The sequence below is a fragment of the Panthera tigris genome, chromosome B1, assembly GCF_018350195.1.
Source record: "Panthera tigris isolate Pti1 chromosome B1, P.tigris_Pti1_mat1.1, whole genome shotgun sequence".
NCBI lineage: Eukaryota > Metazoa > Chordata > Mammalia > Carnivora > Felidae > Panthera > Panthera tigris.
In genome coordinates, this window is record NC_056663.1 from 115,813,516 (window position 1) to 115,839,033 (window position 25,518).

The 25,518-nt window shown below is 34.6% G+C and overlaps 1 protein-coding gene across 6 annotated transcripts in view; it reads left to right on the top strand.

Moving 5' to 3' along the window:
• TBCK (TBC1 domain containing kinase) overlaps window positions 1–25,518 on the top strand; it is a 225,044-nt gene that overhangs the window by 68,741 nt on the left and 130,785 nt on the right. For 5 of the 6 annotated variants that reach the window (XM_007080937.3, XM_007080936.3, XM_042984075.1 and 2 more), the window contains 7 exons: window positions 5,640–5,781; window positions 11,132–11,192; window positions 14,397–14,458; window positions 14,718–14,779; window positions 15,593–15,741; window positions 16,588–16,726; window positions 23,871–23,970. In XM_007080937.3, the coding sequence (XP_007080999.1) occupies window positions 5,640–5,781; window positions 11,132–11,192; window positions 14,397–14,458; window positions 14,718–14,779; window positions 15,593–15,741; window positions 16,588–16,726; window positions 23,871–23,970 (715 nt within the window). Of the gene's footprint in view, window positions 1–2,861; window positions 2,947–5,639; window positions 5,782–11,131; window positions 11,193–14,396; window positions 14,459–14,717; window positions 14,780–15,592; window positions 15,742–16,587; window positions 16,727–23,870; window positions 23,971–25,518 lie in introns of those variants that run through there. The other variant, XM_015537028.2, reaches the window with a different exon arrangement.

Sequence of the window (25,518 nt, forward strand, 5' to 3'; positions counted from 1 at the left end):
TAAGAATAAGTCCACAATAAAGCCCTAATGTCTTCTTTCCTATGTGATAATTTCCTTTTGAAGTACCTTTTAGGGAGCAATAGTCTGATAGGAAGTATGTGCTTGCTGCTGCTGCTTCATGTTGTCTAGATCAATCTGTGTGAGAGAAGAACTCCAAAAACACAATGTAAACAAAAATTACTTTAATTTTTTACCTTTTACTGAAAGGTGCTTTATTTAGTGATGAATAGAAGAAAGGAAGTGACTTTTTGTAAAGCACACCAAGCATGTTGAAGAACCACATTTGAATTTAAAATGCTTGGGTAGAATGGTCTTGTGTGCCATTTGTTCTGGTTTACTTTGAAGTCTTGAACCCAAAGGGTCTGACCAGAAAGTATCAAAGAGCAAAATGTGAAACATTAGCCAGGAAAAATAAAGTGATCAAACAGCTAAGGCATGAAAGAAAATATTTACACCAGAAGAAGCTTGCCGTTGATTCAAAAGACAAATATTGAGGAACAACAAAGTAAAATGTTAACATCTGTTTCAGAATATTGTAAAGAGTTAGAAATTGGACATTCATTTCAGTTGGCCAGTAGCTTAATACCTTGTTAAAACATCAAACAGATGATGAAAGCCACTTTTGTTTACCTCACTAGTCATACTTAAGGCAGAGTTCTGTTAATTTTCTTTGAGTGTTGAAATGCTGTGCTAAAGAAGAGACACTTGTTAAAAGAAGAGTGTCTACATTTAAAACCAATCCTAGGGTTTATTATTTTTATTAATTAGTTTATTTCTTGATTTGAAGGGAAATTCAAATTTTTGGAGCAAGCATCACCTCTATGCTTCTAGAGATTACCGGTTGGAAGTTTTAGGTATAATGATTTACCCATAGCATTGCTTGATTTTTAACTACCCACAGCATTATTTTTGGATAAGATATGCTGGAAATCAGGATTAAAAATAAACAGTTTGCCTTCCAGATGTATTATGGTGATGATGATTAGAAATACAGTGTTGTATTTGCGTCATATTTTCCATTTTTATAAAAACATCTTTAGGTACTCACTAATATTTATAACAGTTTGGTGAGGTAGACATTATTATTCCTATTTTCAGATTAAGAAACCACAGTTCTATGTAGAACTGAAACTGGAATACAGGTATTATAATAATACCAAAGACATACTTCTTCCACTAGGCTGCAATTGTTTCCAGAGATGTCATTTAGAAGAGCAATATGATCACGTTAGGGTAAAATAACGTAATAGAAATTTGTACATGAGAGAAATATATGAGCAAATTAAAGGTGGATATTAGTAGCATCATCGTCATCATCATTGTATTAAAATGGAAATTTAAAAACCTAATTTACCCAATTGAATTTAAGGTATATTCTCTGATTTAATTGACTTATATTTTACATGTCTGTTAAGTACTGGCCATCATAGTGTGAGGAGGTGGCTATAGACTAACACAGGAAGAGAAATGGAACTAATACTTGAGTGTCTACATTGCATATATTACATAGATGTTCCATATACTTATACATTTTTATTGTAGTCATTATTGCAGGGTGCCATAATAATCTAATATCCTAGAATTGAAAAGGCCAGATAATTGTGCTCATGACTAAGTCTGATGATAAATGAAGAAAGGGTATGCACCTATCCAATAAGTAGGGCAGAATTCTACTCATTTTCATTTCTAAAGCTGTTTGTGTTTCTTTTAAAAAAAAATATTTTTTTCTTTTGAGAGAGAGAGATGGAGGGGCTGGGGAGGGACAGAGAGAGGGAGACACAGAATCTGAAGCAGGTTCCAAGCTCTGAGCTGTCAGCAGAGCCCAACGTGGGGCTTGAACTCACAGACCACAAGATGATGACCTGAGCTGAAGTCAGACACTTAACCAACTGAGCCACCCAGAAGACCCTGTTTTTGTTTCTTTTGTTTATAGGCAGTAAGATTTAAATTTAGTACTTCTCAATATATCTGAAACTTATGTACTGTCTGCTTTTTAAATCACCTGTAAAGGGGCATCTGGGTGCTTCAGTCAGTTAGGTGTCCAACTCTTGATTTTGGCTGAGGTCATGATCTCATGGTTTGTGAGATCAAGCTCCACCTCGGGCTCTGTACTGTCACTGCAGAGTCTGCTTGGGATTCTCTCTCTTGCTTTCTCTCTGCCCCTCCCCTGTTCACACACACGCATCCTCACTCCCACTCTCAAAATAAACAAACTTTTAAAAACTTGTCTGTAAGGCATTCTTAATGGACATTTTTTAAAGGAAATGTTATTTTTTTAGCACAAATTAACTGAGCATATCTTACATTTAAAATGTGTTGGTAGTTGCAGAGGATTTATAAAAGTGAATATGATACACAGATGCCCTCAAATTGTGGTTTTTTTGAAGGAGGGTAAATTTTTGTTTACTAAGTATTATAAACATAGAAAAAAACAAAACATAAAAATGGGTAGTATTACATATTGTGTATAGTCCATTACATACATATGAAACAAGTAAAATAAGTATCTTATAGTCATTAGAGAACCATAAAGATACAGATAAAATATCATGGGGATTCACTGAGAGAAGAAATAATTTCCATCTCAGCAAATCAACTTAAGGTTTTATGGAATTATTCATAAAATGAATTCGTTAGAAAATTAAAGTTAGAAGTTTGACACATTTTATAGAGTATACTGTTTATAAAGGCTTTGTCTGTTTTTAAATGTTTTATTTATTTTTGTGAGAGAGAGAAAGCACAAGTGGGAGAGACAGAGAAACTGAAGTGGGCTCTGTGCTGACCACAGAGAGCAGATATGGGGCTCAAACTCAGGAACACGAGATCATGACCTGAGCCAAAGTTGGATGCTCAACCACTCAACCAACTGAGCCACCCTGGAGTTCTAAGGCTTTGTCTTTTTTATTAAATAAAATGGCTTACATTTTTGAGTTTAGAAGACAGAAGGTAGGTATTTTAGTCTGATAGGAAGATATTTTACACAATAATATGATTTTCTTACCAATTCCTTTATATTTGCTGTTGAATTTCCTGCTAAAACTTTTCCTGTGCTTGGGGCATCTGGGTGGCTCAGTTGGTCAAGTGTCTGATTCTTAATTTTAGCTCAGGTCATGATCTCATGGTTTGTGGGTTTGAGCCCCACATTGGGCTCTGCATTGACAGTGCAGAGTCTGCTTGGGATTCTTTCTCTCCCTCTCTCTCTCTCTTTCTCTCTCTCTCTCTCTCTCTCTCTCCCTCCCTCCCTCCCTAAATATTCAGATGGCTTAGGAAATCTATAAACATAATTTAATAGAGTATATATCAGTAATAATATATCAGAAGTAAAATTCAGTCATTTCTCTGGATTCTTACAAACATCTGATAGATTTAACATCATAACATTTTCATTAAATTTTTTTCTTAATAAAAAAGAACTATGTGAATACTTCCTTAATGTAGTGAAAATCATCCATTTATCTATATCTGCCTGTTATTAGAAAGAGAGACTGATCTCAACCCAAAGTTTTCAGGTCTTAAACAAAATATTTATTAACACCACTGTCATTTGACAATGTATTCCTGGTACTAATGAATGTAGTTGCACAAGGAAAAGAAATCAGATAAATATCAACAATGGAAAGAAGGTAAAATTACTAGAAACAAAAGTTCTAGGAATGCAAGGTTGGTTAAACATCAGGGAATCAATGTATTTAAACTCATTAGCATATAAATGAAAAGAATCATATGTTCTGTTTGTAATAAATACAGAAGAGGTATTCAAAACTTTTCAAAATTTATTCATGGTTAACACCAATAGAAATTTTTGTGCTAAGAGCTATAATGATAGAAAGGAGGAAACAAAACTGTTACTTTAAACAAATCAGGTAAGCACAACTGATTTGATTATCTACAAGACTACTCAAAAGAATTCTCCCATAAAAGATGAGGGTTTAGTGAGGTTGTAGATATAAAATTAATACAAAGAAATTACTTACAAATCAGCAAAATATATACAATACCTGATAAGAAACTAATCAGGTATGTTTAATATCTCTGTGAAAGAAACATAAATCCTTTTTAAAAGACATTACAAAAGGCCAAAGTAAATATAGAGATATCGTGTTCATAGAGTGTTAGGGTCAGTATCAGAAAGATGCCAATTCTTCCCACCCTGTTCTACATTTGATCTAATTTCAATGAAAATTCCAGCTCTGTGTGTGTGTGTGTGTGTGTGTGTGTGTGTTTTAGAGAGAAACCTTGACAAGATAGTTTTATATATATGTAAAACTATATATATAATTATTTATATATGATATAAACATTAATTTAATAATATTAATATATTATTATGATAATATTTAATTATTAATTAAGTTAATAATATAAATTATATGGGTCATTATTAAAAATATATAAATATATAAAAATTAAAAATAATTATAATAAGAATATAATATATATTATTTATATAATATACATTTATATATTATTATAAGTTAATATAAATAAGAACATTATTATATATTATTTATTAATTAAATTATATGCTATACACAATTATATTTCTTAAATATTAAATTAATAATATAAATAATAACTATATTGTAACAATATTATTTAATTGTTAAATTAATAGTATAAAACTATGATATAAATACTGTAAATATTAAATATAAAATTAAATAAAAGTACCTAGACATTCCTGCAGAGAAATTAAAAGATGTGTGTGTTTTGAGAGGATTTAATTTAGCAATATTGGCAATTATTTATGTAATGTTATAGAGTTAAAATAGTACAATGGTACAGTGTTAGGCAAGCTTACCAATGGAACAAAATAGGGAGCCAAGATGCATACCAACATGTATGTAGAGATTTTATTTGTGGTAGAAACTGGTACTATGGACTACTTGGGGGGAAATAGGGTATCAATAAATAGAGTAGATCTCAATTGATTATCTGTCTAGGAATGAAACTTCCAAAATGTCCTTCACAGTTTGGTCAAATAAATTAAGTGCATCAATACAATGAAATTTTTCAGTTTTCAAAGAGAATGAGGCAAATCTACACTTATTTTTATAGAATGATCTCTAAAATGAACTCTAAGTGGAAAAACAAAGGTGTGCAGAGTAGTGTGTATAGTATGCTGCCCCAAGGAACAGTGGTGATGGATGGTCAAGTTTATCTCTATATAAATATGTATGGGTGCCTGGAGTACAGAGTCTTACTTTTCAATGTATGTATTTTTAAAGATTTTGACATTCCGACTACTTAAAAGAATACATACTATTTTCAAAGATAAAATGTACTTTAAATAATAGGTATAGGGAGAAGACAGGTAGTAAGAAGGAAAGGAAAAACACCTGGAAACAGAATGCTGGAAGAAGGCATGTGTCAGAAAGAGAAGAAAACAAAGAGAACTACAGCTTCAGAGGGACATAGTAGCTTTAAAATTATTTGAGACTCATACATATTTTCTCTTGATTCTAGACATGAAGACCTGTATTAGACGGTTAGTTTAGAATTCTTCCTTGCAAAGTTTGTTAATTTATTTTCCCTGGACTTTTACTTAGATCCTACCATACTGATTGTAAAAATGTAATATTACTTTTACCCCTTTGTAGTTTGTAGTAATTGTTCATTTATTTAATGTATCATTTTAGGTATCCATCATACTTGGCACCCGAGGTAATTGCACAAGGAATTGTGAAAAGCACTGATCATATGCCAAGTGAAAAACCATTGCCTTCTGGCCCCAAATCAGATGTGTGGTCTCTTGGAATAATTTTATTTGAGCTTTCTGTGGTATGTATAAAGAAATATTAAACTAAAAAGAAATTGTATGCTTATTAGAATAAGTTTTTTGGATAGGAAAGCTACTTAACCATGATACATTTTTGCTTTCTGGATTGACTAGGTATGAGGGAAAAACACATAAATCTATTTGACTTGTTAAAAAATCCGGTTTGACAATTTATTTGCATATATTTTGGTATCTTTAGAAGTGTTTGTTTTGTACTTTTGCTAAATATGAAAAACTTACACCATACTAAGTGTAAAAAATTAAACAGTTCCAGAAATGTTTACTCTAAAGCTGCTTATACTCTGCATGCTCTCTCTCCATTCTGTGGTATTCTTTCTTCCCTAAATACCTTCTTGTCTCCTGTTCTCTTATATTTTCTAGAAGACTCACTTTGTAGTGGACTTATGTTTTATGAGACCTTTCCTAGATACCCTCTTTATTTATTAGGGCAAAGACTAAGCTGATATTAAAAAGAAAGAACTTAAAAATATAGTAGCTTAGAGAACATAGGTGTTTTTCTGCCTCTTGTAACACTCCACATCATGCAGAAATCCAGAATTTGGCTCTGTCAATCTCAAATGTCTGGTTTCCAAAGCCGATTTCTTTATCACCATGTTTAGCCATAGGGAAGGAGAGGAGTGAGTTCATGGTACTGTCTTTAAGAAGATGATCTGGGTACCTGGGTGTCTCAGTCAATTGAGAATCCAGCTTTTGATTTGGGCTCAGGTCGTGATCTCATGGTTCATGAAATCAAGCCCTGCATTGGGCTCCGCACTGACAGTGCTGAGCCTGCTTGGGATTCTCCCTCTTCCCCTCTCTCTGTCCCTCTCCTGCTCATGTGCTTTCTCTCAAAATAAATAAATAAACATGAAAAATAATTTTTAAAAACAATGATCTAAAAGTGCAGGTATCAACTCTACTTTTCATTGGTGACAGTTTACTTAAGTGGCTACGTTATAGGTACAAGGGAGACTAAGAAATGTAGTCTTTAGCTGGACACATAAATATTGAGGAAGAAGATGAGAATGAATTTAGAGGGACAAAAAACAGCCTGTCATGGCCAAGATGAAAATAATTTTGGAGGAACAACTAACGATCTGTCAATCCTAGTTCCAAATAACTGCCAGCATTAGATCCTTATCTTCTTTGCTCTTCTATTATGACATGTGTCACATGTGCCTACTTTACTTGGACAATGAGATCTTTAGAAGCAGAAATTTTTCATCTATACTGTATAATTGTTGGAAAAATGAAATAATATATATATATAAAGTACTTAGTATAGTATGTTGTATAGCAAATGGTCCCTGGATGTTATCTTTTATTATGATATTACAATATTTTATGATTAAGAAAAATATTTTATGATTAAAATCATAATATAATAACATGGTAGTTTACCTGTTGGCACAGCTTTTTCTAAGGGAAAATACCAGATTTTCTGATTCTTTGCTATTCTCTGTCTAGACCATTTTACTTTTCATTGGTATGAAATAATGATAAATCTCGTTGTTTAAAATCATAGCCTAGGGGCACCTGGGTGGCTCAGTTGGTTAAGCATCCGACTTCGGCTCAGGTCATGATCTCATGGTTCGTGAGTTTGAGCCCCGCATCAAGCTCTGTGCTGACAGCTCAGAGCCTGGAGCCTGCTTTGGATTCTGTGTCTCCCTCTCTCTGCCCCTTACCCACTCACACTCTGTCTCTCTCTCAAAAATAAATAAACATTAAAAAACTTTTTAAAAAGTCATAGCCTAAATGAAAAATCTTACTGAAATGTGAATGTGAAGTATATGGAAGTGTAAATTTGAAATGTACAACTTTTCCTTTTTATTATGTAACCTATATCTAAACTCTGTATTAATGATCAGGGTGTATGTCCTATGAGTAATTCAGTTCAACAAATGTAGATGAGTATGTACTGTGTGTACAGCATCATGACAAATGCAGCAAGAGATAAACTGTGTTTAAGACACATTGTCAAGAAGTTTATAATTTAATTCAAATCCATAAACTTAGAAGATAAACTCAGAAAAGCTATGTGAATTCCAAGAAAGGAAATATTCATTTCATAATAGGGACTTCATGACATTTTAAGTGATACTTAACGTTTACACAGTCTAGTTTTAGAATGGCATACTGAATATAAGCTTAAATCTTCCTACTTCATCAAAACTTTAGAATTGATATAAAATATTAAGATATAAATTAATAGCACACTAACAACTAAAAAGGGAACTTTTGGTATGCTAAAAATCCTAGGAAATAGATGAGAGGCTATACCAAAGCCGTTTTGCTAGGAAGCTTTTACCATATCACCAGAAAGGCAATACAGTCACTGTGCCACCCAGAAGTTTCCATAGTCCAAAAGATGTATAGGAAAATTTGTATTAAGAGGTGATAACATTTCTAAGAAATACCAAACACCTAAAACAATACATCTACAATATGATACATGCAATAAATACATACATCTACAATAAAAAAGAAACAACAAGAAGAATTTACACCATTGAAAGGACTTTAAAATAAATGTACACGTTTTTTAGGAGATAAAGAAAACAATGCCATTTGTGAAACAATTATAGAAACTCTGAGTCAAGAACATTTGCTGAAAAGAACAAGAACCAGTTAAGGGTTTTAAGGAAAAAAAATGTAACTATTGAAATAAAGAACTAAAGAGATGGATCATAAGAAACTAGACACACTGAACATAGAAGATGAAGCTGAGTAATTCTCCCAGAACATGTCACAAAGAAATAAGGAAGTTGAAAATATGAAAGAAATTTAAATTTTTTTTTAATGTTTATTTTTGAGACAGAGACAGAGCATGAACGGGGGAGGGTCAGAGAGACGGAGACACAGAATCTGAAACAGGCCCCAGGCTCTGAGCTGTCAGCACAGAGCCCAATACGGGGCTCAAACCCATGGACCGTGAGATCATGACCTGAGCCGAAGTCGGCCACTTAATCGACTGAGCCACCCAGGCGCCCAGTAGAAATTTTAAAAGACAGGGAAGATAGATCCAGATGTTCTAATAAGAAACCAAGACTAAAGCCCTTGGTTTCAAAGAACGCACTAATTACCTTGCAGGGAAAAAAAATCACAACATACAACAACAAAAAAAACAACAACAAATACCTTGAAATCATATACTCTACTTTTAGAATAACCAATAATGAAATAATGAGTAACATTTATGGAGAACTTTTCAAAATCAGGTACTTTTCTAATCTCTTTACATCTATTATTTTAGTCAATACTCACACCAGTCTTCTAAAATTTAATTATTATCTTTAGTTTACAGATCAGGAAATTGAGGTACAAAGAAATTAAGCAACCTGTCCTAGTTACACAATAGTAAGCACTTGAGCAAATTTGTACCCATCAACTATATGCAAAGCTGTACTCTTAACTAACACACCAAGCTTCCTTCACTAAGCTCTGAAGTCTTTATCACTGTTAATGAGAAAATCTTCAAATGTGTCGGAGAGAAAAGACATACTACCTACCAAGAATGAGATTGGCATTAAACTTCTTAGTAGCTTGGAAGTAAGAAAGCAGTGGCATAAATGCCATCAAAGTGCTGAGAGAAGTAATTTGAATTTTGAATTCTTTAATTCACAAAATTAACATTCAGGAGTGGGAATGAAATAAAGGATATATACAAAAATTTGATAGCCATGAAGAAAAAAAACTACTGGTAGGGAGATAACATGAGTCAAAGTCTGTATGCCTGAACAGGCAGAGTGTGCTCACTGTATTGCAAGTAATCAAATTGAACTGCTTCGTGTGTGTGCGTGTGTGTGTGTGTGTGTGTGTGTGTGTGTGTGTGTGTTCATCATACATAGATAAATAGTAAGCACTTAGATTGAAAAGATATATTGGAGCCATATCCTAGAAGACTTTGATTGCTGAATTGAGAAGTTTATATTTAGTTATATATGGTATGGAGGACCATTTAAAGTTTTTAAATAAGATATTGATAAAGTCAAACCTGAATATCTAGAAGATTAATAACATAGTAGTGTAAGAAATTGAGACAGGAATGGCAACTTTTTCTTTCAATGATCTCTCCACCTGTAGTTCTAATTTCATAAATGTTTAAGAAAGTTTTTGCTCTCTCTTTCTTAAAAAAGTTTTTTTTTTTTCTCCATGTAAAGACCAAGGTATATTCTTAAGCCTTTTCTTCCTTTTTTAAGATGTTTAGTTGTTTATTTTGAGAGAGAGAGAGAGAGTGCACAAGCAGGGAAAGGGCAGAGAGAGAGGAGAGAGAGAATCCCAAGCAGGCTCCTCACTCAGCGCTGAGCCCAATGTGGGGTTCAATCTCATGACTGTGAGATCATGACCTGAGCTGAAATCAATAGTTGGATGTTCAACCAACTGAGCTACCCAGGCACCCTGTAAGCCTTTCCCTCTAAGTCTACTTAAAGAATCCTATAAGTTTAATTTGTTTATGATAAAGGAAACATAATTACCAACATTTATGAAGGCATTTCTGTGTGCAATAAATGCCAAGCACTTTTTCATACATTGTATAATCCTCATTGCAACCTGTGTATCATATACAGTTAATATTCCAGTTTTATAAATGAGAAAAGTAAAACTTAAAGTGGTTGAGTAATTTGCCCAAGTTATATAACTTGTGGTTGAAAGTCCAATTTGGCACACGAATGCTCAACACATAATTGTTGAAGTTTTAACTGATTTCAGACTATGTCAAGCAGCAACCCCCAACCTCCCCTACCCCCCCCCCCCCCCCCGCCAGAAGCTGACTAATAAGAAAACAACTAAAATACAATGTATGTGTCTTAAAATAAATGTACCAGGTGCTATGGGAGCACAAAGGATGGTTGTCTAATTCATTGTGGGAGGAAGGAATATCATGGAATGTTTCTTAATGGAGACAACAGATTACCTGGATTTCATATGATATATAAGTAAGAATTAGTTAGGTAAATGTAAGGATAATATGACTCTTTCCAAGGGGCCATTTTGGTCTCAAATGTAAGGATAATATGACTCTTTCCAAGGGGCCATTTGGAATCAAATAAGACTCCCTGTGTCCTGGAATCTCTCTAGACAACCAGGTATATGTAGGTCTCTAAAATGAGGAATGCTTGAGACCAAATAAGAATGTAATTGATCCTTAGATATGTGAAATGTTTAAATGTTAAACCAATGATTCTTCTTTAATGGAGCTAACTCTAAAATCTAAAAGTCAAAACCTCTGAAGAGAAAAAGAGGTACCTGAGAAAATCATTTTCAGCTCTGGGGAAAAAAAAAATACCTTCCTGAAGAATGATGTAAATGTTAACACAAATTTCTTCAAATTTCTTTTCCTATTTTATTTAGGGAAGAAAATTATTTCAAAGCTTGGATATTTCTGAAAGACTAAAATTTTTGCTTACATTAGGTAAGTGTCTCACAATGGATTATTTTTCAAATATAAATATTATCTTTTGTGACTTTTAGTAAGCATACACAATAATGTGTTCTAAAATAGTGAATACACTGAAATATCCTGACTTTTTAAATTTTCTAATGATCAGTGGTAAGCATTAACAGTACAAACTTAAGAAGTGCTTTCTGAAATATTTTAGTGTTTTCCTTATTCATTACGGAATTATAATGTAGATAGATATTATCTTAGCTTCGTGATCTAGCCAAGTAAACTAAGTTGTGAAATCAAAAAATGAGAATATAAAGTTATACTTCTCTGTAGCAGTTTACCTTCTGATAATATATCTTAAATTTTGAGCTTTCTGTTTGATGAATCATGTGTGAATAATGACTGGGAAGAATGTTTATTTTTTCTTTTAACAAGCTCATTTATTTTACATGTATATTAGATCCTAATGTTTTAATTCAAGTTTACAAAAATTTATGTAATCTATTTTAGAGTGGAATAAATTAAGCATGTGTGGTAATAAAGGAGAGAAAAACAGTGATAGAGCACTTTATATGAAAGAGTGACAGATTGCTGTCCAGGTTAATAGGGTTTGTAAGTAAGAATATATATATAGAAAAGTGTTAATAAATATTGAATAATAATGAATTATAAATATAACTGCATTAAATTTTACCATATTTACAACATTTAATTTAAACAATTGATAATAAGACTATTAAAGAGTCTTAGAGATTTCTTAATATGGTCTACAAACTAAACTTATACTTTATTATTTTTTAATATATATTTAATGTTTATTTGTATTTTGAGAGAGAGCGGGAGCACACATGCAAATGGGGGAGGGGCAGAGAGAGAGGAAGAGAGAGAATTCCAAGCAGACTCCACCCTGACAGCATGGAGTCTGATGCAGGGCTGGATCCCACAAACTGAACTGTGAGATCATGACCTGAGTGAAATCAAGAGCCGGGCACTTAACTGACTGAGCCACTCAGGTGCCCTGAACTCTATTATTTTTTTTTTTTTTTTAAGTCCAGTGTAGTTAACATACAGTGTTAAACTGTTTCAGGTATACAATATAGTGATTAAGCAATTCTGTATATTACTCAGTGCTCATCATGATAAATATACTCTTAATCCTTTTCCTCTGTTTTCATCTATCCTCCCACCTACCTCCCCTCTGGTAATTATCAGAGTTCAGTTCCCAGTTAATCTGATAGATAAGAAAAGCAGCATTAATTCCCCTCTGGGAACCATCAGTCTGTTCTCTATACTAAGAGTCTGTTTTGTTTTGTTTTACTTGTCTCTTTTTTTTCTTCATTTGTTTGGTTTCTTAAATTCTACATATGAGTGAAATCATGGTATTTGTCTTTCTCTGACTTGTTTCACATAGCATTGTATTCTCTAGATCCATCCACATTGTGGCAAATGGCAAGATTCCATTCTTTTTTATGGCTAATATTACATTGTGTATATATACACCACATCTTTGTTATCCATTCATTTATTGATGGACACTTGGGCTGCATCCATAATCTGACTCTTATAAATAATACCGCAATAAGTTAGGGCTGCATATATTTTTTTGAATTAGTGTTTTCATATTCTTTGGGTAAATACCCAATACTGGGATTACTAAATCATATGGTACTTTTATTTTTAATTTTCTGAGAAACCTTCATGCTGTTTTCCACAGTGGCTGTACCAGTTTGCATTGCACCAACAGTGCACAAGAGTTCCTTTTTTCCACATCTTTGCCAACACTTGTTGTTTCTTCTGATTTTGATTTTAGCCATTCTGCCTGGTATGCAGTAATACCTCATTGTGGTTTTGCTTTGTATTTCCCTGATAACAGTGATATTGAGCATTTTTCTTGTGTCTCCGTTGGCCATCTGTATATCTTCTTGAAGAAATGTCTGTTCATGTCTTCTCCCCAGTTTTCTAATTGGATGTTTTTTTGTTTTTTTGTTTTTTTTTTTGGTGTTGAATTGTATAAGTTCTTTTTTTAATTATTTTATTTTACTTAAATTCCAGGATAGTTAACATACAGGGTATATTAGTTTCAGGTGTACAATATAATGATCCAAGATTTGTGTAAGTTCTTTATATGTTTTGGATACTAACCCTTTATCAGATAGATCATTTGCAAATATCTTCACCCATTCAATAGATTGTCTTTTATTTTTGTTGATTACTTCCTTCACTGTGCAGAGCTTTTTATTTTAATGTAGTGTCCCAATAGTTTATTTTGGCTTTTGTTTCCCTTGCCTCAGGAGACATATCTAGAAAGATGTGCTTCAGCCAATGTCACAGAAATTCCTGCCTATCTTCTCTTCTATAATTTTTATGGTTTCAGGTCTCACATTTAGGTCATTAATCTGGTTTTAGTTTATTTTTCTACATGGTGTGAGAAAGTGGTCCCGTTTCATTCTTTTGCATTTAGCTGTCCAGTTTTCCCAACATTTTTTCTCATTTCATATTCTTGCCTCCTTTGTCAAAGACTAATGGGCCATGTAAGCATGAGTTTATTTCTGGGCTCTCTATTCTTTTTCACTGATATGTGTCTGTTTTTGTGCCAGTATCATATTGTTTTGATTACTACAGCTTTGTTACTACAAAAAAAAAATGAAATCTTGAAATCTAGGATTATGACACCCCCTAAGTTTGTTCTTCTTTTTTCAGATTGTTTTGACTATTCAGGGTCTTTTGTAGCTCCATACAGATTTTAGGATTATTTGTTCTAGCTCTGTGAAAAATGCTGTAGGTATTTTGATAGGGATTGTAAAAAATTGTACTATAAATCCTTAGAGATGTGTGTACATTCTCCAAATTGTATATATACAAAAGAGTAATTGTGTGTGTGTGTGTGTGTGTGTGTGTGTGTGTGTGTGTGTGTATGTATATATTACATGTACAGGAAGAAGAGAGCAAGAGAGAGAGAACATGAGAATCTTCATTTTGAATCACTGCTTTATTTCACTTTTTAAGCTACTATCTTTCAGTATTTGTAATTCAGTTAATATTTAGTGTTTAAAGTATTTTTATCAAAACCTGTAAGGAAACATGTAAGGACAAAGTCACAAGCTTCTTAATATTCCAAGTTCCAAAACTGCATAACACATTTTTTAAAAAAATATCAGAGTTCAGTTCCCATTTAATCTGATAGATAAGAAAAGCAGCATTAATTCATACAATTTTTTTGTGTTATAGATTGCGTAGATGACACTATAATAGTTCTGGCTGAAGAACATGGTTGTCTGGACATTATAAAGGTTTGGCATTAATCTGTTATTGAAAATTGATGTATTCTGTATACTTGGAATCTAACAGCAAACTATTTTAAAGCTATATGTATTTCTTTTCAGATAATTTGCTTTTTTATAGAGTGACAATCTAATGTAAATTAGTATAAAGTCCAAATAAAGAATCTTTAGAAAAACTCAAAGTGCTCTAGAATAGTAAACATTTGAGTAAAATGTATTTTTTTAAATGGGTCATTTTAAATAATTCTTTTCTCTTTTTATTTACCAGGACCTTCCTGAAAATGTGATAGATCTTTTGAAGAAGTGTCTCACCTTCCACCCTTCCAAGAGGTTGATATTATTATTAAGACTTTGAGATTATACTGAGATCTTGAATATATAAATAGTTGTGGGTTTTTTCTTTCTTTTTCTTTTCTTTTCTTTTCTTTTCTTTTCTTTTCTTTTCTTTTCTTTTTTTTTTAAGAGAGAGAGAATGGGGAGGGAGAGAGAGAGAGGGAGAGAGGTAGAACAAATCTTAGGCAGGCTCCACACCCAGCACAGAGCCTGATGCAGGAGTCGATCTCATGAGTGTGAAATCATGACCTGAGCCAAAATCAAGAGTCGAACATTCAACTGACTGAGCCACCCAAATGCCCTGATGTACAAGTAGTTGTGGTTTTTTATTAGTTATTATACTAATGGATTAAATAAGAATATTTGCATACATATAGGAATACAAAATTGATATTAGTATCATAACTATTAGCTATGGCTCTAATGTATATTAATAAAAGGAGAAAAATTATTAGTTTAGATGATTATTAGTTTAGAATTTTAATTAAGATATTCAGTAAAGGAAGCACATAATAGTCAAGATAAAAGTTAAAAAATGGAGAAGCTCATATATAATCTTTGATAGATCATAAGGTACAAAAAGCACAATATGGGGGAAAATTCAGCATTTACTTATAGTCACTTTTTATATAAAAGTATACATCAAGATTCTGCTAAGGAGAGTTTTATTATTATTTTCTTTACTTATGATGTATTTAAGACTTTTAACTATTCCTTTAACTTTTTAAAACATCCTCTTGAATGTGTGCCATTATTCTAGCAGATTTTTAATGACTTCATTCATACTCTGTGTTTTAAATTTTTCTCAAGGCCAACTGCAGATGAATTAATGCAGGACAAGGTATTCAGTGAAGTGTCACCTTTATATACTCCCTTTACCAAACCTGCCAGTCTGTTTTCATCTTCTCTAAGATGTGCTGATTTAACTCTGCCTGAGGATATCAGCCAGCTGTGTAAAGGTAATGATAGATAAGACAGAAAATAATATAAGCCTTATTTTTAAAGGAAGTATCCTTACTATATTTTCAGTTTTATGTTTATCAAATATATATATAATTATATATGTGTATATTATAGTTATATAACTGCTATTCACGTAGCATTTTTTTAAGTTTATTTATTTATTTTCAGAGAGAGAGAAAATGAGTGCAGCAGGGGCAGAGAAAGAGGGGGACAGAGGATCTGAAGCAGGCTCCATGTTGACAGCAGAGAGCCCAATGCAGGGCTCAAATTCATGAACCATGAGATCATGACCTGAGCTGAGGTTGGACACTTAACTGACTGAGCCACTCAGGCACCCCACCACCATATAACATTCATACCAAATGGAGAGGCAGATAAACATTTATTTACTATTATTAATAAGGGTCAGTATGAACATAGTACAGTGGAATCATATCCTGCTTGAGACATCAAGAAAAGCTCTTCAGAAGAGGCAGCTATTGCCTCAAGATACAAAGGATGGGATAGTTTGTGTTAGTTACCCACACAAGTTGCCTTTTTTGGCCTGTATCCCTTTCCCACAGAACCCGATATATCTGATACATGTATGGAATATATATCCCATATATCTCTGATATAGAAGGTAAAAATTCCACTCTTCTTCTCAGAGTAACTGAATGTACATTCAATGTGTATACCCTCATTTCATCCTTTGTGCATTGTATAGTATGAATCTTCTAAAGGGACTCATACTGTGTTCTTCAATTAGTGTATGTTGAGAATGTCAGCTATTATTGCCTATTGCCTTTTAATAAAAACAGAAAGTGTGAGAGCTATGATTCTTTTCCATTTTCCATTAATAGATGTAAACAGTGATTACCTGGCAGAAAGATCTATTGAAGAAGTATATTACCTTTGGTGTTTAGCTGGAGGTGACTTGGAGAAGGAGCTTGTCAACAAGGAAATCATTCGATCCAAACCACCTATCTGCACACTTCCCAAGTAAGGAAAGAAAGCTTCTCTTGGAAATGAAAAAAATTTGATACTAACATTTTTTTTTAATTTGGGATTTTTTTTGGTAGACATTCCAGCTAAGTAATTATGAAAGCAATTGGAAGTCAATACCTTGTTTTCTTGACTGGAGCTTCTAATTGCAGAATTCCCATTAATATTTTATTATTTTTAATAAGTACTATTTTTAAAAAAATAATTTGCCCTATGATCTATTTGACATAACCCTATTATCATAGAATATCTTGCAATAATTGATGTTCAATAAATGAAAAATGTAGACGTCAGAAAGAATAGTAATATTCAAGGCTTAGATTCCACCTACATCTGCCTAAATAACCCAGAAAACCGCTGGAAGACTAGTAGAATGGACTCTCAGGAGCCAAGCATAGACAAGAGGCCCATGGAAGACGGTAGGAAGGGCGGAGAGGTGGTGCATGCTACACGGACTGGCGGGAGGGAGCCTGGGTGGTGGAAGGGCAGCTCGCCAGGCAAGATGGAACCCCGAGTCTGGCTTGCAAAAGCAGAGGGGCCGGACTGGGTGAGTTCTGACAGACAGCGGGACTTAACATCTGGAATATTATAAGTCAACAGCCTTGCTCAGAGAGCGGGAGGGAGAGGTGTTGAGCTCCAGAAGATAGAGCTCAGTTTGGCAGGGAACAAAGGTGCTGGGAAGCGCCATCTCCCTCTCCCATACCCCAGCCAAAACCCCAGAAGGAACCAGTTACCGTCACCGAACGTGCTTGCACCACACAAACACCCAACACTGGGCTCCTGTGGATCCATCCCTCCGACGGGTCAGCCAGCCTGCCTCCCTCCCGGTGCTTCAGGGCCCCTCCTACAGGGGACCACCGTGGGCAAAGTGACCTAAGCCTGCCCCTCCCGCCCCTGTGCACCTTGCCGATCCACCCTGGCTAATAGGCAAGTTCCCATCAAAGCAGCACCACAAGCCTGGCAGTGTGCAAGTAGCCCAGACAGGGGCCATACCACTCCACAGTGAGTCCTGCCCCTGGGAGAGGGGAAGATAAGGTACACACCAGTCTGACTGTGGCCCCAGCGGTGGGCTGGGGACAGACATCAGGTCGGACTGCAGCCCCACCCACCAACACAAGTTACTCCAGACAGCACAGGGGAAGTGCCCTGCAGTTCTGCGCCACCCCAGGGACTATCCAAAATGACAAAATGGAAGAACTCTCCTCAAAAAAACTCCAGGAAGTAGAGACATCTAACGAATTGATCAAAAACGATTTAAGCAATATAACAGAACATGAATTTACAATAATAGTCATAAAATTAATAGCTGGGCTTGAGAAAAGTATAGAGGACAGCAAAGAATCTATTGCTACAGAGATCAAGGGACTAAGAAATAGTCATGAGAGCTAAAAAAAAAAATGCTATAAATGAGGTGCAAAATAAAAATGGAGGCAACTATAGCTCAGATTGAAGAGGCAGAGGAGAGAATAGGTGAATTAGAAGATAAAATTATGGAAAAAGAGGAAGCTGAGAAAAAGATAAAAAAAATCCAGGAGTTTGAGGGGAGAATTAGAGAACTAAGTGATGCAATGAAATGGAACAATATCCGTATAATAGGAATTCCAAAAGAGGAAGAGAGAGAGAAAGGGGCTGAAGGTGTACTTGAACAAATCATAAATGAGAACTTCCCTGATCTGGGGAAGGAAAAAGGCATTGAAATCCAAGAGGCACAGAGAACTCCCTTCAGATGTAACTTGAATCCATCTTCTGCATGGCATATCATAGTGAAACTGGCAAGATACAAGGATAAAGAGAAAATTTTGAAAGCAGCTAGGGATAAACACACTCTAACGTATAAAGGGAGACCGATAAAAATAGTGACAGACCTATCTACTGAAACTTGGCAGGCCAGAAAGGAATGGCAGGAAATCTTCAATGTGATGAACAGAAAAATATGCAGCCGAGAATCCTTTATCCAGCAAGTCTGTCATTTAGAATAGAAGGAGAGCTAAAGGTCTTCCCAAACAAACAAAAACTGAAGGAATTCGTCACCACTAAATCAGCCCTACAAGAGATCCTCAGGGGGATCCTGTGAGACAAAGTACCAGAGACATCGCTACAAGCATGAAACCTACGGACATCACAATGACTCTAAACCCATATCTTTCTATAATAACACTGAATGTAAATGGACTAAATGAGCCAACCAAAAGACATAGGGTATCAGAATGGATAAAAAAACAAGACCCATCTGTTTGCTGTCTACAAGAGACTCATTTTAGACCTGAGGACACCTTAGGATTGAAAGTGAGGGGATGGAGAACTATCTATCATGCTACTGGAAGTCAAAAGAAAGCTGGAATAGCCATACCTATATCAGACAAACTAGACTTTAAAGGCTGTAACAAGAGATGAAGAAGGGCATTATATAATAATTACAGGGTCTATCCATCAAGAAGAACTAACAATTATAAATGTCTATGCGCCAAATACGGGAGCCCCCAAATATATAAAACAATTACTCACAAACATAAGCAACCTTATTGATAAGAATGTGGTAATTGCAGGGGACTTTAACACCCCACTTACAGAAATGGATAGATCATCTAGACACATGGTCAATAAAGAAACAAGGGCCCTGAATGATACATTGGATCAGAAGGACTTGACAGATATATTTAGAACTCTGCATCCCAAAACAACAGAATATACTTTCTTATCAAGTGCACATGAACATTCTCCAAGATAGATCACATACTGGGTCACAAAACAGCCCTTCATAAGTATACAAGAATTGAGATCATACCATGCATACTTTCAGACCACAAGGCTATGAAGCTTGAAATCAACCACAGGAAAAAGTCTGGAAAACCTCCAAAAGCATGGAGGTTAAAGAACACCCTACTAAAGAATGAATGGGTCAACCAGGCAATTAGAGAAGATATTAAAAAATATATGGAAACAAACGAAAATGAAAATACAACAATCCAAACACTTTGGGATGCAGCGAAGGCAGTCCTGAGAGGAAAATACATTGCAATCCAGGCCTATCTCAAGAAACAAGAAAAATCCCAAATACAAAATCTAACAGCACACCTAAAGGAAATAGAAGCAGAACAGCAAAGACACCCCATACCCAGCAGAAGAAGAGAAATAATAAATATCAGAGCAGAAATAAACAATATAGAGTCTTAAAAAACAGTAGAGCAGATCAATGAAACCAAGAGTTGGTTTTTTGAAAAAATAAACAAAATTGATAAACCTCTAGTCAGGCTTCTCAAAAAGAAAAGGGAGATGACCCAAATAGATAAAATCATGAATGGAAATGGAATTATTACAACCAATCTCTCAGAAATACAAGCAGTTATCAGGTAATACTATGAAAAATTATATGCCAACAAACTGGACAACCTGGAAGAAATGGACAAATTCCTAAACACCCACATACTTCCAAAACTCAAACAGGAAGAAATAAAAAACTTGAACAGACCCATAACTGGCAAAGAAATTGAATCAGTTATCAAAAATCTTCCAACAAATAAGAGTCCAGGACCAGATGGCTTCCCTGGGGAATTCTACCAGACATTTGAAGCAGAGATAATACCTATCCTTCTCAAGCTGTTCCAAAAAATGGAAAGGGAAGGAAAACTCCCAGACTCATTCTATGAAGCCAGAATTACTTTGATTCCTAAACCAGACAGAGACCCAGTAAAAAAGAGAACTACAGACCAATATCCTGATGAATATGGATGCAAAAATTCTCAATAAGATACTAGCAAATCGAATTCACCAGCATATAAAAAGAATTATTCACCATGATCAAGTGGGATTCATTCCTGGGCTGCAGGGCTGCTTCAACATTCACAAATCAATCAATGTAATACATCCCATTAATAAAAGAAAAGATAAGAACCATATGATCCTGTCAATCGATGCAGAAAAAGCATTTGACAAAATTCAGCATGCTTTCTTAATAAAAGCCCTCGAGAAAGTCGGGATAGGAGGAACATACTTAAACATCATAAAAGCCATTTATGAAAAGCCCACAGCTAATATCATCCTCAATGGGGAAAAACAGAGCTTTCCCCCTGAGATCAGGAACATGACAGGGATGTCCACTCTCACTGCTGTTGTTTAACATAGTGTTGGAAGTGCTAGCATCAGCAAACAGACAACAAAAGGAAATCAAAGGCATCAAAATTGGCAAAGATGAAGTCAAGGTTTCACTTTTTGCAGATGGCATGATACTATACATGGAAAACTCGATAGACTCCACCAAAAGTCTGCTAGAACTGATACATGATTTCAGCGAAGTCACAGGATACAAAATCAATGTACAGAAATCAGTTGCATTCTAATGCACTAATAATGAAGCAACAGAAAGACAAATAAAGAAACTGATCCCATTCACAATTGCACCAAGAAGCATAAAATACCTAGGAATAAACCTAATCGAAGATGTAAAAGATCTGTATGCTGAAAACTATAGAAAGCTTATGAAGGAAATTGAAGAAGATATAAAGAAATGGAAAAACATTCCGTGCTCATGGGTTGGAAGAATAAATATTGTTAAAATATCAATACCACCAAAGCTATCTACACATTCAATGCAATCCCAATCAAAATTGCACCAGCATTCTTCTTGAAGCTAGAACAAGCAATCCTAAAATTTGTATGGAACCATAAAAGACCCCGAATAGCCAAAGTAATTTTGAAGAAGACCAAAGCAGGAGGCATCACAATCCCAGACTTTAGCCTCTACTACAAGGCTGTAATCATCAAGACAGCATGGTATTGGCACAAAAACAGACACATAGACCAATGTAATAGAATAGAAACCCCAGAATTAAACCCACAAAAGTACGACCAACTAATCTTTGACAAAGCAGGAAAGAATATCCAATGGAAAAAAGACAGTCTCTTTAACAAATGGTGCTGGGAGAACTGGACAGCAACATGCTGAAGGATGAAACTACACCACTTTCTTACAGCATTCACAAAATAAACTCAAAATGGATGAAGGACCTGAGTGTGAGACAGGAAACCATCAAAACCCTAGAGGAGAAAGCAGGAAGAAACCCCTCTGACCTCAGCGGCAGCAATTTCTTACTTGACACATCCCCAAAGGCAAGGGAATTAAAAGCAAAAATGAACTATTGGGACCTCATGAAGATAAAAAGCTTCTGCACAGCAAAGGAAACAATCAACAAAACTAAAAGGCAACCGACAGAATGGGAAAAGATATTTGCAAATGACCTATCAGATAAAGGGCTAGTATCCAAAATCTATAAAGAACTCACCAAACTCTACACCCGAAAAACAAATAATCCAGTGAAAAAATGGGCAGAAGATGTGAATAGGCACTTTTCTAAAGAAGACATCCAGATGGCCAACAGGCACATGAAAAGATGCTCAACATCGTTCCTCATCAGGGAAATACAAATCAAAACCACACTCAGATAACCACCTCACACCAGTCAGAATGGCTAAAATGAACAAATCAGGAGGCTATTGATGCTGGAGAGGATATGGAGAAACGGGAACCCTCTTGCACTATTGGTGGGAATGCAAACTGGTGCAGCCGATCTGGAAAACAGAGTGGAGGTTCCTCAAAAAATTAAAAATAGGTCTACTCTATGACCCAGCAGTAGCACTGCTAAGAATTTACCCAAGGGATACAGGAGTGCTGATGCATAGGGGCACTTGCACCCCAATGTTTATAGCAGCACTTTCAACAATAACCAAATTATGGAAAGAGCCTAAATGTCCATCAAGTGATGAACAGATAAAGAAATTGTGGTTTATATACACAATGGAATACTATGTGGCAATGAGAAAGAATGAAATATGGCCTTTGTAGCAACGTGGATGGAACTGGAGTGTTATGCTAAGTGAAATAAGTCATACAGAGAAAGATACCATATGTTTTCACTCATATGGGGACCTTGAGAAACTTAACAGAAGACCATGAGGCAGGGGAAGGAAAAAAAAAAAAAAAAAGATGTTAGAGAGGGAGGGAGCCAAAACATAAGAGACTCTTAAAAACTGAGAACAGAGGGTTGATGAGTGGTGGGAGGGAGGAGAGGGTGGGTGATGGGTATTGAGGAGGGCACCTGTTGGGATGAGCACTGGGTGTTGTATGCAAACCAATTTGACAATAAATTTCATATTTAAAAAAAATTATGAAAAAGAATAGTAATATTCAAGAGAGTTAATAAATACGAGTAACTTTTTTATTTCCAATTACATTTGTAAATGTAAATGTACTCTATGGCTTTGTTGCTTGTCCTAGAAATCAGCATGGTGCTAAATCACTGTTGAGAAAACTGCAGAACTGCATAATATCTTGGACATCATATATAAATTAGATTGAAAGCTAAATTAACAGTAGAACTCTAAGAACCAAAGTTGTTACTGTTCCATTGCTCTTTATATTTATTCATAAAGATGTGAACCTCAATCTCCTGAGTCTACACCAGTGCTTTAAATTTTAATTTTACATTTTAGGACAGATTTGTTCATTGTAGGTAACAAGGAAAATCGCCTGCTGGTCATATTTTCTTCACATGTTAAATTTTTAGGTTATTTGAATAGATCGCTGGTTCTCTACTTTTTCTCCCTCTTCACCTGATTTTTAAGTCAGTTATATTTCTCACACATTGAATTAAGCAGAACACCAGAATATAAGATGATGGAAATTCCAAGTATATGTAAATTCTCAAAATTAATTCTCTGAAATCCTAAAAATTTATGTATTTATTATTCACTATCCTTTTTCTCAAGAATTTACTATTGTGATGTTTCTTCTTTTATCATTTTTCACTCATATAAACTTCCTCAGTAGCACATATAAATAGTATCAAGAGAGTAATTTTAGCATTGAATCTGCATGAACGAAGAGGATAAATCCTACTCTTGTGTTCCTAAAATGCTTTTTATTTGTATACTATATTCAGACCAAGTCAACTTATATTTAAAAAGAATTGTTGGGTGAAATTTCAACCAGCAATTACATATTTTTAATTAACCCATTAAGTCTAAAATTTATTTATTTTTTTAATGAAGGATTGATGATTTAGAATAAATTTTATTTTGCAGAAGAAACAATAAATCAGATTTTGTGTGCTCATTAAGATAATGATCTTTTTTAATCTCCTTTCAGTTTTCTCTTTGAAGATGGTGAAAGCTTTGGGCAAGGTCGAGACAGAAGCTCACTGTTGGATGACACCACTGTGACGTTGTCATTATGCCAGCTAAGGAATGTAAGAATGGTGTTTTGACAAATCTGCCTCAGATATTTTTTTAATGAAACCTTACACATGAACCCTTGAATGCCTCCCTAATCTCATAAAATATGTCAGAATTTCTTCAAGGTATGTGCCCTGGAGTGACATTGTTGGGAAATAGGATCTATGCATCATCAGCTTTATGTATGTTGTCTGATCATTCACAAAAGTAGTTGTATCTGTTTATCTTTTTACCATCATTGAATAAGATTTCTCATTTTCCATATAAATGATAACACATGGTATTATCAAATATTTAAAAATTGTTGCTCTAGGCGTGCCTGGGTGGCTCAGTTGGTTAAGCATATGACTCTTGATTTCAGCTCAGGTCATGATCTCACAGTTCATGAGATTGAGCCCCACATCGGTCTCTGCACTGACAGAGACAGAGCCTGCTTGGGATTCCCTCTCTGTCCCACCCTCCCCCACCACACACACACACCTCTTTCAAAGTAAACAAACATTTTTTTAAAATTGTTGTCCTAAAAGGTGTAGAATAGTAAATTTCTATAATACTAATTTTAATTCCCTGATTTTAATGCACTTATGAGTCTCTTCATATTTCTTAGCATCCTGCTTACCTCTTCTATACTACATTACTAGTTCATATCTTTTGTCAATTTTTTTACTGAGTGATTTCTTATTGATTTGAGGACTTTGAAATATATATTCCAAATATGGAGTTTTTGTTGGCTATATGTAGTGCATATATCTTCAAATCTGTGGCTCTTCCTTTACCTTTTGATGGTGTCCTTTATATGATATTCCTAGGTGTAGATTTTCTTTTGGTATTTATGCTGCTTGATGTTCTAAGTTTCCTGGATCTTTGTTATTTGATGTCTTTAATTTTGAAAACTTCTGTCATTATTATTTCAAATATTTCTTCTGTTTCTTTCTTTCTCCTTCTTCTGATGTTTCTATAACACCTAGGTTACATCTTTTGATTCTTTATTAGAATTTTTACCTCTATGCTTATATTACCCACCTGTTCTTACATGTTGTCCACTTTTTTCTGTAGAGCCCTTAGCATATTAATCATAGTTATTTTAAATTGCTGGCCTGATAATTCCAAACTCTCTGCAATAGCTGAAGCTGGTTCTGAAGCTTGCTTTATTTCTTCAGAGTGTCTTTTTCACATTTTAGCATGCCCTGCAATTTTTTGTTGAAACCTTGACATAATTTTCCAGTAAAAGAATCTGTGGTATATAGGCATTAGCTCAAGATGTCATGTTTATCTAGCTGTTTATTATTTGTGTAGCTTTTTTGTCAGAATCTAAAATTTCCTCAGCTACCCTTGTTCTTGTTCCACTTGGTGTCTTTGGGTCTCCCTAGAGACTTTTTAAAATGGGGTCTGAGGCCTTTTCTTTCAGCTGGAATTCCCTTTTACATAGGAGTTCTATTGACATTGAAGTAAAGAAGGGAAGGGAAGGGAAAGAGTTCTATAATCCTATGATTAGGTCTCAGCCTTTTAGTGAACCTGTGTCTCTGGCCATGACCTTCGCATACACTTCTCAGCTTCCTTCT